This window comes from Bombus huntii, chromosome 1 (genome assembly GCF_024542735.1).
Source record: "Bombus huntii isolate Logan2020A chromosome 1, iyBomHunt1.1, whole genome shotgun sequence".
Lineage (NCBI taxonomy): Eukaryota > Metazoa > Arthropoda > Insecta > Hymenoptera > Apidae > Bombus > Bombus huntii.
Window position 1 is genome coordinate 4,333,272 of NC_066238.1, and position 19,456 is coordinate 4,352,727.

Sequence of the window (19,456 nt, forward strand, 5' to 3'; positions counted from 1 at the left end):
TCAAATTTTTATACCTTTTACTCTTTGTATTACACTTTTAGATGTTGTGATATGATTTATATCCTTTGGTTAGTTTATATAAGTCTGTGATGTCAGGTTCGTGGATTGAACATGGAAGAGTGAATGTTGCAAAGATAATTAATAGAGGGAAGTAATTAGATTCTTATATTGGTTTAAGTTCGAAGTCCTTTCTTCTTTCAATAAAAATTTTAAATTAGATTTTTTCGTTACTAGGTTAAATTATAGGTTTATTTATGTTATAATGCTGTAATATCATAAAGATCGATATTTGAAAGGACAATTTTAGATGATTGAATCGAATATTATTAAATGAGAGATATTTGGCAAAGAGCAAAGATTTCAATATGGGAGATACTTGGAATACTAACAGAAAAGTTTCAAAATTTTTGTGAATATTTCTTTGAATTTTTAATATCATCACATATCATGTTATTTCTATAATTATTATGATTTGGCAAGTAACAAACAAAATAAAGTCGGATTTTTATTTATACTAGTTTCCTTTTATTATATTTTGCCCTTATATAACACACTTTTGGTTTTCGTGTTATAATAAGGATATACATAATCATGAGAAATTGATCAAATCAGCTTATCACTCAGTAAATAATAGTGCCTTACTCTCATATAACATGTTTTTAATGTTTCATATCATAAGAAGATTATTACACACATTCTAATACACGTATATATATCCATGATAGATTGGTCAAGTGAGCTTTTTACTAATCCAGTAATTTCTCTCATACCTATAACATGTTCTTGATTTCACATATTATAAAAAGGTTATAAAAAAACACACACACATTCTAACATACAGCCACGATAAATTGGTCAAGTGAGCTTCTTATTTAATCAAATAATAATACTTTGCTCTCGTATAACATATTTTTGATTTTTCATATTATAAATAAATTGCCTGTGCGTGTGACGTGCATCATTAATATATACGCACGATAAATTAGTCAAGCGAGCTTCCTCTCTTCGAAATCAAGCAACGTGTACTTATTACTTATTAGGCGATGTTTCTCTATCGCAATTAAACCTCCACTATGTCCGACTATGTCGCATTGCGTAATGCCGTACCGCGGTATATGGACTTGGCTTATAATTCGCGGAATTGCGACCTTTGCCAATTTACGTTAACAGCTGTGATCGTCGCAATTAAAAGAGAAGGCAACGAGTTAAGGAAAGCAACATAAATCCGTTCAGGTGCTTCCGTTTGAAATCGGCACGGTATGTATCGAGTAACACCGACGATAAAGTGTATCCAGGCGACTTTATCTCGAATTTGCGACCTATCCTCGCGGCATACACCGCGTGTACGCACGTTAAATTGCAAAATTTATCACAATCTTTTAGAAAGAACGAACATTTACGGGAAGGTTCTTCGAAGAGCGTAAGGTAACTCGAGGTTAGATTTAACCATTTCGATGTACTACATGTCTTAGGTAGTTTTGTTACTCCTGTTGTGTATAGATATGCAAATGTGTACTTGTTGTTGTAAGAGTCGCCTCAATTTCTAGTGAAATGGATACAGGATAATATAATTAAAAAAATTTGATTTTATTTTACAATATTATATGTACAGCTGGAGAATATATATCAATTTTTAAGAGATGGCTATGATTTAAAAGTTCGAGAATTGTGGGATTTGGAAGGTTAAAAATCTGGTGATCTATGAGATCTTGAGAATTTGAAAGCTTAGAAATTTCAGAATTTTAAACTTTGAATGTAGAATGTAGAATGTAGAAATGATTGTAGAAGTTCGAGGATTTGAAAATTAAAGAATTTAAAGACTCGAGAACCTAACAGTTAGAAAATTCGAAAACTTGTGTATTTATTAATTCGGTGTTTAGGAATTTGAAACTGTAAAGGTTCGAAAATGTAAAAAGTAAGAGAAAAGATTCTAACCATCAGAGAACAAAAAATTTTTAACACTGAATGTAGAAAATTGAAGATCATAATTTTCCCATTTTCACAAACTCTTCAACTAACATTTGCCAAATATTTCAAGCAAATACAAAATACAATACTTCAAATGCTAATTCCACCACACCATCGTACCTTTGTCTTTCATTCTAATCTTGATATATCCTTAAATAAAACAAGCTTCTTACGATTCCACGTATACTTACGATCACTATAACATTTCGAAACGTCCAGCCATACTTAAGCCGCTTAACTCTCCATTAAACATTAAGATCGTCGCGTACACGTCACGCATATACATATTTTTCTATCGCTCGTTGCGGAGACACGGTGACTGTCAATTTTCCATCGATTCATAAATGGCATTCACTCCTCGCTCATGTCGATTCCTCGCATGGTATCAACGCAGCGCCGTCACATATTCGACCGTTGCATTCGCTTTACATTAATCGCTCGGCCAAACGTATCGCCAACTTGGGGAACGCGATTTTCTCCAAGGACGTACTAGCCCGTGCTGGTGCTAGTTCCATGCCATTTGTCAAGCAAATTCCACGCTTCGTTGGCCTTTGAGACTGAGCATTAAATCGAGGGTGTGTAGGTACAGTGACTCATGAAAGTATTTGTACACTTACCATAGAAAAATTCTATGTACATAAATAATATATTATATGTGTTGTAATGTGACACGGCTGTCGTAGTTGTGTTGGTAATGATTGTAATGATATTATTAATAATTACAATTATATGCAAATATACATATAGTTCGTAAATATAACAAAAGTATCGAAATAGTCAATTACTATTGATAAATTTCAATATTCGATACGACTATCTTTAATACTTATATGTTTATGGTTATCCATGTTGTATACTAATTTTTCACCAAATATATATTTTCAGTGAATATCTTGTAACTTCTATATACATTTTCAAATTGATTTCTATTTTTATCGATGTAATTATCACAATCGTGTCGCATTATAATACTGATGGTATTCTAAAATATTTTATATGACACATATGTACTTATATTATACGCGTTGAAGTTTTTTGTGGTAAGTGTTCAGATATTCATGGAAATCTTTTAAGAGTATGAAGATTTTAACTTCGATATGCATTTTCAGATTGGTTTCACATTTTATCAATATAGCTAATCGTGACAACCGTGTCTTAATATAGCGTTGATGAAATTTCAAAATGTTCTATGTAACGCGTATAATATGTCCACGAAAGTTTTCTACGGTATGTGTTAAGATATTTATAGAAATCATTCGTGAATATGAAAATTGCAGCTTCCGTATATATTTTCAACCTTGCCTCAAACTTTACCAACATTATCATGATAGCCGTTCCTCATTACAATATTAATGAAATTTCAAAATGTTCTGTACATCACATATAATATGTTTATAAAAGATTTTTATAAGTGTTCGAATACTTTCGTGATTCACAGTATACATATATCGGCGGAATACGAGCCAATCATCCGATACCGGCGCATAAGTTGAATAATTTCGCTCCTCATTTCAGAAACGTTCCCTGTACCTGTTTTCCCGGCAAACCGCGTAATCGTAGCTGATTTAAACACCGGTTAAGTGGTTCTAGTTTACGGGAATGAACGGGACACGCAGTAATAACCGTGAATTAACGCTTGCCCTTCAGCAATATGTATATAAGCGCGTTTTATATGGTGTGATAGCGGAATTAATAAAATATATACGTATACATACATATATAATTCTTCTCATTTTAATCGATGTTATAAGCTTGGTGTATTTTTTAGATAGATGAATTAATATCGTGCTATGTTTGTATATCATATTGTCTTTGATGACTTATTTGAGAGACTAATTCTATGGGACATGTACCTGTAAACGACTTTATCTAGGTTGTTATTTGCTTGTGATTGCTCAATTTGATCCTGAGTCGCTTTTACGGTGAAAGGTATTTAATGATAATATTATGATTTTCTTTGGGATCTTTTCTGGTAAAAAAATAGCGACATAAAATTTGAGGAATATTATAATACAGTGAATTTTCGAAGGAAATATTTGTCTTATTAGATAGTAATCTTCTATAGTATTTTAGTAGCTCATCAAAACAGTATCAAAAACCTTTAAAGTATAATATTCTTAAATTCTTTTTTGTTATAATAGCGCAAAACTCTTCAATAGAAATAAAATTCTTTTGTAAAATGTTAAAAAATTTCATTTGAATTGCGAAGAAAACAATTTGCTTACTAAAGGTTAAAACATAGTAAAAAGTGCTGGTAATAGTTGAAAATCTATTCCTTACACGCTACTTACCATATATTTATCTATCGTACCAGGTACACCTAGGAGCCACGAAAAAACCAGGTTTCTTTCTCAGATCCCTTTCTATGGAACACCATTTAACAGTTACGCGACGATAATGGTAATGACACAACAATAACGCCCACATGGGTGGAAGAACGCAATTATCCGTCAATGAATCCCACGCGCGAACGAAATTAGCGGACAGGCAGTGTGATCTGATCGAAGGTTCACGGAAACACGTGAAAGCGCCTCACGTGTCGGATACTATCACGTCCGACTATGAATTCAAAGTCGAACTAGGCTGTCAATTCGACACCAAACTTGGATCTCGATTACATGTCGAAGTAGACCGCTAATTCGAGCTCCAAGTAGGTTATTCAAAGTAGGCTAGTAATTTAAATAGCGAAGTGAGTTTGCATGTTCAATGACGCGAGGATATTGAAAGTTTGGAATTTCCGAATAGAATTTATATTGGAAGATGTAGATGTAGAAAGATGTAAAAATATTATTTATAATATATATATGGTAATTATCGATTCCTCGTTTTCAAATCGGAGCAAGAAACTGTGATCGATTATAATTCTGCTTTCTTTCTAAGCCAAAAACGTTTGGGTTATAGAGAATTGGAAACTTGATTCCTTTTTACACTTGTACTGCTTCCATATGAATAGAAAAGTATTTGAATAAGAATGCAATGAAAATTTTAATTTCAATCACCGTCGTGGATCAATATCGATACACGCGACATGGAATATGACAACTTGAAATCAATTGCTAATTCGACATTGATATATCTTAATATTATGTAACCTGAATTTAAAGGATATCTATATCAAAAGGAATTACAAGGACACAAAAATGAACAATTGAAGTACTGACTGAAATAAATTAACGATGATACTTTGTTTATCATCTCGAGAACAAATTGAGCAACTAATTTCAAATCCATTAATAATCCCAATCCGATTGTGCTAACAATCGATACGTCTTTTATTAATTGTATCTCGCAGTAAACCATTAATTTAATACGAACGTAGGTTGTCAATTTATAGTCAAAGTGGGTTGTGTTGATTTACGATCGAGCTACAAGACTGAGAAACCCAAATTGATAAACGTAGACTGTCAACCCTTAACCTTGGCCTCGATTTGTTCAAAATAGGTCATTAATGTAAAATTTAAATTTACTATTTCTCAGTCCCAAAGATTATCAATTCCAATGGAATTTAGATACGTCGCTCAAATACGAAAGAGACTATTAACTTGGAAACAAGATAGCCACGAGTGTCAGGACGAGAACGAACACGTCTGGAAGATGGACGCGGGCGAGTTGCAAACTCCCGGACACGAATTATACTAAATTGCCACTAACCAGGTGTGTCGAGAGAACTGGCATCCGTATCCACGTGCTGTTGCATCATCCGAACGCATAAATATGGATCGTGCCGTGGTGTTCGGCGAATAACGACAAACGAGACGCTTGCAATTAATCTGTCGTCGAGTAGTCGTGCAATTACACAGGAGACAGCACGCTGTCCTCTCGTCTAATGGTTTCTTTTGCGGGCTAAGATTAATTGGCATTAAAAACTATCTAACGGAAGGAAACGACTGAGAAAAGTATAGACTATGTCTTGGAATAATTGTGCTTTTACGCAAGAGATATGAAAGAACGTAGACATTTTAATGAATTAACACTTTCATGAATAATTATCTATATTATCTTATCTATCATTTATATTATACAGTAAGGTAAGTATAGGTTAAACACGATAGGACAAATTTACAAATCTACTTGATATACTTGATCATTATAATGTCATATAATATAGAAGATATTGTTATCTGAAATAAGTACTTACTCATGTGGAAATTTACGTATATTTTTGCTTTTCATTATTCTCGAATATCTGTGTCAAGGTATAATTCGCAACATGAAAATGATTTATGAACTGTGTCGTACACGTTGAAGATTTCATTTTGCTATTTCTGGCTAACTAATCGTTTCCTTCAAAATCATTAAATTTGCAAACACTAAATATGCTATATTTTGATGTGAATGGGAGTTCTAATGAGACCAACGGGCACTATTACTTATGATTTACAACCTGGAAGGGAATGCTCTTAAAGAAACTAACGTTTAAGATGCAAATAAACGTGCCATAAATAAACGCTTTTAACGCTGTGATACATTGCGGAAAATTGAATCTCACCAACACCCACGTAATCTATTAAAATGAATATATTTTATTTTTATCTTACTTTAACGGATAAGTGCAGTTTTAATTTATAATAATAAAATAGAATTTTATAAGTACGATTTCATAAATGATTAATTAGTATATGTTTTACCCCTAAAACGACTGCCGTATCTAGTTACGAATCAATATTCGGGTTTATTTGAAATAAATGTAAATATTAACTCGTACAGATGATGATATAAAGGAGCGAAGCAAAGAAGGAAATGAAACGGCAAAAATGACGAACGTGTACGCCCAGGGACGATTTAAAATGTATAAGGTCTGGGATAGAACGTTGTCAGCTTTCTCGAGATTCGATCCGAAATCGGATTATAGAGGCTCTATTTTAATAAGACGATCCTTCGGCAATGTTTAGTGAAATCCAGCATGATAGATATGCGATCGTCGTTCTTAATATGTTTGACAATTCATGCGTGTAAAATGACATTTCGAATATTGACTGACGAAAAAATACTTTTCCTTTTTATCTCATTAATAATTTCTTGCATTTATTACAGATTAAAAATCATGTATCGTGATTTATCGTCTTATATCTTAAGACAGATAATAGTAAACAGAAATTGTATATTTTAATTTGATAGATCTCGTTCAGGTTGACTTCGAATTCTAAGGTAATCCTAACAGAATGAGAAATATTCTACAAAACATTCTTCTACGCCAACGAGCTGCAGAAATTAATTCTAAATATCTATCATAACAAATATTTTAAAGAAAAATTATTTCTTGCTTCTTCATCTAGTGTTACATCCTTGTTGAATAACGCAAGTGGTATTTAAAAAATCACCCAAACTATTCTCTCTTCCTCTGTTCTACAAAAAACTAACAATTAACTAATAAAATAGAAAAACTATAAACTATCCACCTTATGCAAAATTAACAATGAACGAGTAAAATAAAACGTCAAGCTATTCTTCTACAGAAAAGTAGCTTATCCCTCTTCTATGAATTATCTTACAAAACTTTACGATTTTTACAAATCACAAAATATGTTACATATAATTCCTCTTTCTATAATATATATTCGTATAAAACGCAAAATCTTCTTCGAAGAATAACATCGAAAGACAAAAATTCTCTTTTCCAAACACAGATAATTCGCTTCTCTGCTCGATCCAGCATTACGAACCTCGCTAGAAGAGTACAATTAGAAAACAGGAAAAACAGAAGGATCGGAGAAAGCTGTCATTAGTGTAAAGAAAACTTAACGCCGATTTTCACGGACCTCTGTCCCAGTGTCTTGACATTTATTTCACTTGTCTGTCGAATCAGCGATGATAATCTTCACGATCTTTCGTAGGTATATAGTAAATCAAGCAGGGAATAGTAGAGGATCGTTTGGTCGTGTGGCGACCTTTTCGTTCTATTCGTTGGCGCGCGCCAGCTCGCTCGTTTGCAGAATTTATTGTCTTACGTCAGAACGGGACCCTGTTTATTATACGAGGCCGAAGATCGACTTTTTTTCTCATTGAGCCCAAGATGATTTCGTGACGGCCAGAATCTCGGGCCACGATTGTGTCCTGGCTTAATCGCACAATTAGGGCATCGCGTTACCCTGCGCGCCTGCTTCGACTACAACGTTGTTCTATTAAAATTCCAATATTCCTATAGATGGATAGATGTTTTGCCAGGCCACGGACCAGCGGAAAGGTGTGAGGTTAAACGATCAACAGACGATAAGGCTAATGAGCTATAACGATCCTTTCTCCATTTTACTCCGATCTCGATGCGGTTAACCTTTATCCGCCCGCAATTTTCAGGGACCTCGTTAAAACCTCCGTGGCACTTTCTCCGCTCTCATCGTTGCCTAATTTCTGACGACACGCTTGCTTCGGGTGAAGTTCTTGTGCCGTGCCTTTCACGCGGAATTAGTTTTCGTATTAATATCGGTCGCGATATGTAACTTCAGGGTTAGAGATTTGCACGTTGACGGGTAGGTGGCTTTTCGGATCATTTGGATGAATTGATGGCACTGACGAAATTTTATAATGAGATTAGATTGGTTTCAATTGATTTTAGAGGAAAATGAGTTTTGCGGAGTAATTGTGCCCAACGTGAAATTGTAGGAAATTAGAGTACTGTACAGGATGGATACTCAATGAGCTGTAATATTATGATACTCATATCAATATAACATTCGTACTATCGGTATTTAGAATATACAATATAACGTCAGTATCTGTCGTGGAAAAATATCGATAACACACAGCGTGTCATTCGATCGGAATGAAGGGAATTTGCAATATTTTCAAATCATTGGGGTTATTCTTCTTAAAAGCTCAATTTTGATAATTATATAATACTGACCATGAAAGCGTTGAGGATCTAAACTGGTTGACTCCAGTTCTGTGAATGTTCGAATTCCATGGTCCATTCATTGCACATAACTTCTGTTCAACTCTTCGAGAGATATATAACTCACTTGCACGAGTTTATTTGTTGAAAGAGGAACATATAGATAATCATAAATCCCAATTTGAATTTTGAAGTCTGTCTCTGTCAAGTCTCAAGTTTCCAACCACCAGTCACATGATAACGTTCCAACTTCCAGAAACGAAAGTGACAGACAAACTCGAACTGGAAAGAATCCCGTCCCGTCCCGTCTTGACATTCAGAGCGAATCGAAGGAGAAAGTTTCCATCGGGATCGATACAGTTTTTCCCAGGGAGGGAAAATAGGAGTGCCTCAAGGCCAGCGTGGCTCTAAGGTTGGCCTGAATTTTTCGCATTAATTCGCCGATCCAGCTTTGCAACTTTGTCTTGATCGGCTCTGTCGTCCCTGTTGCTGCTTTGAATACCTGTTCGTTGTGTCGGACAGTTGCACCAACCGATACGTTACAAATCGTCCCGTAAATTACATTCCTTCCCCCGTGTTCCGCCATTGGTACGAGAAGATGGAAGAGAGTCAGAAAGATGAAGAAAAGTGAGACGTGAGAAACAAGATTGTCTACGTTGGTGGTAACAATAAGAGTTACGCGATGTCTTTTAAAGTCGATCAAGATGAATGGACCGTGGTTGATAATTGTTATAGCGAGCTAGTGTTGAGCTAGCCGGGAATAATTCAATGGAATCCCAAGCCCTCCTCTCCTTTTACCTCTGCGCCCCGATTGATTAGCATAATCATATTATTTCAGTGCATTCTAGGCGCGTGTAGGCCGATCACGAGTGGGATAAACGTGAACAAGCGAGTCGATATACCGGACCGGTGGAATTCCATCCTACGGCACTGGGTGAAGGAAAGCCAGGGAAACACGTGGGAAATAGCAAAGGGAAACGCGGTTGCATGCGCCTCGACGATCGTCGACGTGCTATTTATTGACTATCGGTAGTTTTCCATGTAACCGGCGCTGATTCTGAGCTAACTGGATCTCGATTGTTATCGATCACGAGATACCTAATTGCGTGAGAAATGGAACATCGTTCATTTATGATATCATACCTGATAAAAAGGTCTTTTGCACGTTGCTTTCTTCTTTGTCGTTGAAATTTTTTCAAAAATAATTTCTTTCTGTGTCGATGATCTGGATGGTCGAATAAGAACTTGATGTTTTGGCAGTGATTGGAGTTCACGATGTTTTATCAAGGTGTTCGTATTGGAAGAATTGGTAAAAAATTTATTGTACGTACGTAGTTCGTCCAGAATGGCTGAAGTTAGCAATTCATAGTCTTAAATAATTTTTAGAGTGATTTTTAGCCATTTAAATGTTTCTTTAAAAGATTTTTACATGCATGGAATGTTATTTTCTTCCTTGCACTATATATTTTGTCAGATATCTTTCATTTTGATTTCTTTGGTACAAGCTATTACGTTTTAGTCGTCGATAATTGTAGAACTGATAGAGTTTCAAACTAAGAAGAAGCTGATTGGACAGTTTAAAGTGCTGTGATTTATTGTTAATTAAATGTTGAGAGTATTCTTCGCTTAAAAAATTACGAAACTAATGGAAAAGTTCAAAGTGAAACTTTTATGCTTCTTAGACTTCTAAGAGATTTTTTATCTAGATAAAGTGAAACATAAATGAAAGATCTAAAGTGAAATACAAAAAGATATTATATTTTTATTGTTAAATGTTTGTACATTTATTCACAATTGTTTCACGCAAAGAAATATCTGGAACAGGATCCAGTTTCAGAAGCTAATTGATCTGCAAGCTGAGGGAAATTAAAAATAAATTATTATTTCTAGTTTGTGAGAATTACTTCGCATGATCTTTAACTGAATCGACTTTGAATTGTTCATCCTACGTCTTCTCGACGTGTAAAAGTCTTCTAACGAACATGTTAGCTACTCTGATATTTTAATATTTAACGCGATCCACACTTCGGTAAGCTGTGATGTAACCTGTACGTTTTTATCATGAAATCAGAGGAAACGATTTTCTAAATTTACATTACTTCAAAAATTATAGTTATAAAAGCACAACAAGGTTCAATTTGTAAACTACATTTCTCGAGCAGGACAATGGGCATCCTTCCTGAATTACAAACTCAAGAAGTGACTGTTTACCGCAAAAATACAGACTGCAGGCCGTAACAATTATTTCATGCCGGGTATAAGTACTGGTATTATGCCTCCCCGAGCCACAATTGCCGCTAACTCAACAATATTTACTGCCAGATATACTGAAACCGCTGTTTTCGTCGTGCATCGAACCGTAATGTATACCTAGTAATTACTTCCCACACAGCTATTGTCGAAATAACCATACGCTTAGTGAAAGTAAACACACAATACTAACAATTTCTTTTTTATCTGCTAAAACGTTGACGATTCCGAGAAATCAATCGATGTAAACATTTTCGTATCTTTGATATATTATTAATGAGATTAGAAATTGTGAAATTTTCAATGATCAATGGAATTCTTTACATATTTTTTTATCTCATCTCTTCTATACTAAAATTATAGTTTCGTGTTTCTAACGACTATAATATTATTTTGATTTATTTTCGCTAATCATAGTACTGTATTTAGATCGTATTAAGTAACGAAAAAGTTTTTATTTTCGCAGTTAATTCGATTGTCTTAAGTGAAATTAATGAATTACGCGACTTACTTAAATATTTTCTATTCAAAAAATATTATTTTTAATGTTTTTAATGTTTTTTGATCTTATATTAATTTATACGTAAATTATATTAACCAAACAATCGAAGGATGATATTACGAATAACAAGCTTATGTTGAAATTTTTATGAAATTGGTGTTCTTTGTTGTATTCTTGCTAATTTTCCTCCAAATTTTTCAACCACACTGTACAATGGAATACTTAAAAAAGTTACCATACATTAGCATCGATCAGCATCTTCGCTTATTATTCAACTAAGTACATCAACATAATAGCACTATAATTTATACAGATCAGAATGGTCATGTAATCTCATGAAAAAACACGAGTCTGACTTAGACACTTGATATACGGAATGAATTCTCGAAGAGGTTATTATTGTTATCATTAGAGAATAACGTGTAAGTTTTTCAAGATTTTCAAATGTAATTCAAAAGCTCCTAATTTAATTCTTATAAATTCACCAGCTTATAAGTAGCTCCATAATCATGCGTTACTCCATTTACGTTATCATTTTATATCTAGGAAGTATAACATTAATACTAATCTAAACTATTTTTTATTGCTTTCCGTATTAATTATTGAACGATAAACATCTATATTAATCCTCTGTAATATTTTATTTGTTGCCTATTAATTAAAAATTCCATTTCTGTAATATGAATTTATAACGAACCTATGATATTATCTATAATATTTATACTAATACAATGGAATTTTATTTATAAACCTTATCTATATCTGAACGAAATCTGAGTTACTGTCTGACTAAATGAACTCCCACCAGTTGAATCTATTTATCAGAATATAAACTCCTACGTATTGAGACCTACGTATCCTTTGGTATAGGAACGAACAATTATAAGTAGGTGTTAGGGAGTATCAGTGGACATTTCTATTATATGAATCCCTTACAATTTAAATAAGAACTGTATAAGCTATAAAATTATATAAATTCGTAATTATATAAACTATCTGTCTGCCAAACCATATCATTTCCTCGTGGCCTGCATATATAAAAAGACACATTCGTTTACGAAACTTTTTCCTCTTAAGCGTTCGTTAACCTTCGAATAATTTCAATACATCTCCTAATAACTACGTGAAATCTAAAACGAAACAAACCAAGCTAAAGAAGCTAGTTCTGAAACATCGAATTAATTTACCAGACTCACTTCCTCGTTACCTTGTAAAAGTCGAAGGCGAGCACAGTCAATAATTACCCGTGTATAATTCAGAATAAAGCCACGATTAGAAACGAAGTATCGCATGCACCAGAGCTCGCATGCTCGTACGTTTAATGGCTGGCTAGTGCTACCAACCACGGAACCGAGCTCGAGCAGCGAAGCTTCCAGCCCTTGGGCAAAATTCTGACAGCGAAACGCACGACCGACTCTCCTTGTACACCGTCGCTAATATTCATTAATATTATAGTCGGAGCTAATTGAACACGCCTCTCGCAACTATCGGCTTGCGTGCTGATTAACGAGCCAATGACCAGCTCTTATCAGACTGTACGTTTCACCGCGATAAGCATCGAAGTCACCTTTTCGTAATCGAGGATATAGCGTGACCAAGACACTCGATCCGGAATAGATTGAATTTAAATTACTGGTCCCTGATCGAACGCGCGTCTTTGTAAAGTACGATACAAACGTCCAATTAAATCCTTATGTACCTTTAAAAGTCGTTCGAGAAACCCGATCGGTCGAATTAATCGTTATTAATTAAACCCTCGTAGTGCAGCTTTTCAATTGCTCGTTACGCGCGCCGGAAATTGCCACCCCTTTTATTTGATCACCGAACGTTACTCGATAGTGGGTCTTTGTATCGCGAAAAACTGGCCTTCACGCAGCTGGAATTAAATATGAACCCGCGATTACAACCGGAGAACAACCATAAAAAATCACATCGCGACTCTCGAAAGAGATTAACGAGCTCAATTTGTAGACTGAAAATGGGACGATGTAGTTACATATATGCACACGGTGGATGAACGCGTTAGGTATCGTCTTTGGTATGGTTAGCTGGGCGAATTAAACGAGAGATATTCGATTGCCATCATTTCGACCGGTGAAGGTTGGTATCTTCGAAATTTCTGTCTAGTTGTTATGGAGATTAATGTTCGGTTCTTAAAATTGTAATTAAATCACGTGAAATATGACGGTAGATGACTACTTGGGTGGAATTTTGTATGAATTATATTTGCGTTTTGTGCCAGTGCGTTGGTGAAATTGATTGTATTGTAATTATCACTTCTTGATAAGATATAGACTATGTGGAAAATAGTATTATTAATCTTCGTATAAAATAGAATTCTCTTTATATTCTTTTTATGATGCAATTAATAATTAAACCTCCGATCATTTTCGACTCAATCGTATTCTTCTTTCGTTAATAAACTTCTTAAGATTGAGCACACTGAGGATGTTCTGTTGGAAATTTTGTTAAAACAATATACGTCTTTCTATTTATTAAAAAATGAGAATTTGTGATCTAAACATAAAACTTCGTATTCATACCTTTCATGCAACTATTGTTGTACATTGTATAATAGTATTCAATTATGTTAATAACAACAATATTTTAATATTTAATACTTGTTTTTAATATTTTTATAAAAATTGTATAATAATATTACACATTGTTTATACTTACATTGCTGTAATATCTGCAGGAGGAGTTCTACATTTTCCTTTCAAAATCTGAAACAGACAAAAGACTCGTTATTAATAGCAATTACTATTACTACAAAAGTACTGAAAGTGTATTTATGGAGACCCCATAACAATAAAATTACTCCGAATAAAGATTCTAAAAGGTCATCGAATTAAAGTAATTTAACAACAAAGGGATCTGTTTCTTAACAAACAATTCGGTAAGAATGATGAGCAGTAAACGTCGAGCCTTCCGTGGTCTTTTCTGAAAATAGTGTAGGCAAGCCTGGAGAGAACATTGCAGCAAGACGATAATGTCGACGTGGGAGAACTGGCGTTGAAGAATGCGTAATTGTTTTGAAAGAGATCGAGCTTCGTCGTCTTTCGTGTGGGACGTGTGAAAGGAGGCCTGGCTTGCCGACGCCAGGGATAAACGTCGAGGACAAGTCTCGTTTCTTTCGTCGTTTATACCTGACCATTATGGCCCGTCTTTTAACGGCACGCACTGCAATGTAACAAACGGATTGCTCAATTAATGCAATCTCTGTCCAACGATCGCTGGTCAGATTATAAGAAAATTGTTGCAATTTACTGCTCGATTGTTAAGCTAACTATTGATATTAATTCCAACCGTTACATTATTACACATTTTATCAAAGTTCAAGTGGTTACTTGACACCTGAGATCAAACGTGCGATGTATTTATGGGAAGAATTAATTTTCATCTTTCTTATGAAATACTTTGTCATAATTTTCTGATAAAATCGTTCTGTAGAAAGGAATAATTTTTAGATTTGTAAGCTTGTTCTATTGTCTTATTTTAAAGTAGTTGAGAAAGATTGATGTACGTTAATACGTAAATACATAAATGTTTTATCCTTCATCATTTATTTAAAATCAAAAGTCGCTATATTTAATGTACACTCGACTGGTATACTTGATATGTATTTCATTATTAAACTCTTTCGAATGGGAATGCTACTTTAATACTTTAGAATATCCACAATATGACTATCGACTTGACAAAATCCAGCCTGGAAACTTTATACCTTCAAACTTCCCTCCAACGACACGCGTTTTTCAAAAGGAAACTATTTAATACTCCACAAAACAACTATCTCAAGCCCACGTCAAACAATTTCAGCAGCGATCCTCGATGCAAAACGTTGCGTGGAAAAAAATTCCACGATACTGAGTGGAGGACGCTCGCGGGAAGATAGAGAAGATCGGTAGGTGGACGCAACGACGAGGCAATTCGAAATTTCGAAACAAGATGTATCCGATCGCGAGAGGCAGTCGAGTGGAGGCACCAACAATAGGGATTATTAGCATTGGCTGAGCCGACTTCAGGTTGATATTGGTCTCTCGAGCCCCGACATATTGTAATCACGCGGATATATTGTGCTCGTGCAGTGCACGCTCGCCTAGCCCTCTCCACCCACCCTATTCCTCCGCATCCACCTACTCCACCTCCTCCACCCTCTCTGGCTGTCTCCTCCACCCGTCTCTTTCCTCTCCTCCCTGTCCCTCCGGCAGCCGATCAATGCCCCCCTCTGCCGCCGATAACTCGATAATATTACACGCGAAAACCGCTTCCGATGTGCTCGCCCAGTCAGCGAGCCACTTGTGCGAGCAAATAACCAGTTATCGGAAAACCGATTTTATTTTCGAGGGACGCTACCTTCGATATTTTTTTCCTACCCCATGCCCCGCTTTGTCGCGAACCCCGTACCATCGCTACCGTTTCTATCTCTCTTTGCTCTGCTTCTTTCGTTTTGCCAAGCGTTCCACAGTGCGGCATTTCATTGAGGATTTGGGACAAAAATCAAAATTCGTTGGCCACGTTCGCAGACAATGTTCGCACGTTGTCAGGTTGTTCATAGGTAGCGTTCGCACGTTCGCAGGCCACGTTCTCAATGGATAAATTGTCGAATTGAAAAGTATGAAAAAGATGATCGTTAGTTAAATTCACTTCGGAATTCACCATTATTTAGTATATCGTCTGTTTCTTGAGAATCGAATGTTAATCGTGTACGTATGTAACGAAATTAAAAAATTAATAAAAAGTTAGTCGGTTTGTGAGAGTCTCGTATGATGTTGTGTTTCAATTATTGCTGTGCGAATGAAATATTTCTCTGAAGTTTGGATAATATTTGAGAAAGCAGAAAAACTGTCCTTAATTTATCGTGTTGTATCATTAAACTCAATTAACAATGTTGTATATTTCTTTTCACGAAAAATAGGTAATAAGATATTTTCTTTTTCTCAACGAATTTTAAACTCATTGGTATCAACTATACAAACGTCGGTACCATTGACTATGATTTCAGATGAGCTTACTATGAAAATTTTGTTATAGCTCGTTGAATTCTTTACGAAGGAAAATGTTTGTAATATTTGATTATAATCGCTCTCAATAAGATTTTCTTCCGAAGTTCATTTATTTTGGAATTTAAGGCCAGATTTAGTATATTACAATACATTAGAGAGAAGAAATTCATGTTCTAGAATGTAAGGGTCAAGGAAATAGCATTGGTCTCTTTCACATGATCGACGAAGTGTGCATTAGCACATGTCGGATTCTAACGTCTATTTTATGTAGATTAGATAGAAAGGAAGATAGAGAACACGCAGGCTAATTCATTACATATTGTCATCTCAGGTAACTTTTCATCCATCGATTTTAAAAGATGACGTCAACAATACAGGTTCTATTTAAAAAGATCTCCCCAATGCAGAAGACGTTTATTTCTTATTCTCCTCGTCATTTCCCGTGTGATTTTCCAGAATGATACCTATTACACATACACACCGTTTTGTGAAAAGATAAGAATGAAAAACAATATTAATAATTCATCGCGATCGAAGGGAGATAAAATTCGCTAATTCATCAAAGTCAAGTATTAAATATCACGTAACTTATCAAACGCGTAATGACGTCGATATATTGTATAATTACTCGGCGAGGTAAATCGAACTGGAGATGACAAAAAAAAAAAAAAAAAAGATCACATTGATCGATGGAAAAAATGTAGAAAAGATGGAGATCGAAGGACACGCTTCATCGATGCGTTACGCGTGAATCCTTGAATTTATTCCTATCGTTGACGATACAGTTCTGACGTCGATTTTTTTCCGTTCCACGCACTTGTGGCTTCCGGAGAACTCGTCGGAAAAGAGAGATTCCTTATGTCGTCGTAGTGACGTAATGGAAGGCAGGAGTACTATATTTATGTAAATCACGTCGGCGTATCATGGATACCATTTTTATGCATGGCATATGTGTATAACGTATGCCATCGTCGCGACGCGCTGCAAATTTATGCTGTCTTTACGCGAACTCTTATAGGAAGCTATCCGTTACTTTCTGCGTTTTACGTACAATTTGTGCAGAAATCGCAAGAAAGGAGACAGTGATGGAAATGAAACATGAAGATACTTGAAATGGTAGAACGAGATGTAGATGAATCTGCAATTTGAATATCCGTATGTTTAAACAAGGACGATAGTCCTAATAACTAGCTTGGCTGTCTGAGATTGATTTTCATCAAGAAGTTTTCAGCCCATTAACTGGATCATCTTTTAACTAGAAATGTCGCCGACCATGAAATTAGATGTTAATAAAATCAAATCAGTGTTGGTTCTTCCAAATTCATGTATTATATAGTTTAATTGTAACAGAAATGGAACGAGTAGGTTGAAAATTGGGAGAGCCATAAGTAAAGAAATTATTGTATCTGGTAAGAAAGTATTGTATCAGTTAACCAATTAAATTAATCGGTAAAAGTTCATCGAGATATCTTCCTTTATTATGACACGTGAAAGAGATACTAAAAGATATTTATCTCATAGTTTTAATTTTGTAAGTCAAGAAGAATTTAAATAATCTCCTTGATACTTCCAATAGAAAAATATTAATCGATATCAATATCCAAAGCTCGAAACTATAAGAAATTATTACAAAATAACGATATTCACGAAGAAAATAAAGGTGATAGGTTATAGTAAAAGGTCACAATAAACATCCCAACAGTACAATTCCATACTATATTTATATTTTCTTTTTAACGATTCCTTTCGCTTCCACGCCTTCTTGCCTCTCTATTCGGGACAAGATATTCAATTTCTTAAAAATTTTCACGAATAGACACTCAGCCAGTCACCGTTCGAGACAATAACTCGTGGCGCCTATCAATCCTTTTTACATCGAATTAACCGGTTAACCATGAATCGTAACCACGTGTCCTGACGACCGGTTCCCCCTTTCTCTTGCAGATCCTGAAGGAGACGACCGCTGCGAGGAACGAACAGCTCACCGAGTTGGAAAACCTCTTCGACTATTTGGATGAACACAGGAGCCTGCAGGGTTACGAGGGCGAGAAATCGGCGCGGTGAGTTTGCACGATTTTTCTACGTTTTATTAGACATTCGAGAATGAGGCAATTTACATGGAGAGCTCGTAAATCACGCGGCCGGTAACGGGATTAAAATGAGTTTCGAGCCGGGCGACGAATGCCTCGATACGTGAACATTTCAAGCCCGTAATCGGATTGGCTGCGTTCGACGCGTTTTATTAACACTCGCTGTTTGCTCAATTGCTGATCGACGACGAACAGGCGCGAACCATTTCACGTCAAATCGCCCAGGAATTGCTACCGTGCCCTGTGACTTATTGAAAAGAGAAAAGAATTTCTTCGATTTTTTTTTTTTTGCATTTGAGTATGTGTAGAATATATCGGTAGGCTCGAGAGATTGAATCGCGTGAAATTTCAATCTGCTACCACGAACGACTTTATTGGACAACGCAGAATTAAATGTTAAAGATTTTGTATTTTGCTGGATGGATCGAAAAGATGTTATCAAGGATTAATGAAAGAGAGATATGGCTATTTTGAATATAGTTACACATTGTTATATTAAATGTAAGATGGATTTTAAACGAGAAGAACTAACGATATAGAATATACGGTATAGATATGAAACAATTTTAAAAACATAATTCAATTTGTAACAAAAAAAGCTGCATAAGGCTTCTTAAAGACCATTAGAAGTCGATACCGCTAGACAAAAAATTCTTTTTCAATGAATTATTATCTAATCCTTTCTCGAATTTCAACTTTCTATTCATTACGATGATATGCCGAAAGATTCATTTAATATTTGTTGCCTATTAAAAGTCCTTATCTTATCGTGATTAAATTTTATTTATACTACACGTTATAATACTCG

At 35.1% G+C, this 19,456-nt stretch overlaps 1 protein-coding gene across 1 annotated transcript in view; it reads left to right on the plus strand.

Annotated features, from left to right (window-relative positions):
- LOC126870707 (UPF0489 protein C5orf22 homolog) overlaps nucleotides 1-19,456 on the plus strand; it is a 419,981-nt gene that overhangs the window by 245,434 nt on the left and 155,091 nt on the right. Inside the window, exon 3 of the mRNA XM_050628660.1 lies at nucleotides 18,503-18,618. Coding sequence (XP_050484617.1) covers nucleotides 18,503-18,618 — 116 coding nt within the window. The remainder of the gene's footprint in view (nucleotides 1-18,502; nucleotides 18,619-19,456) is intronic.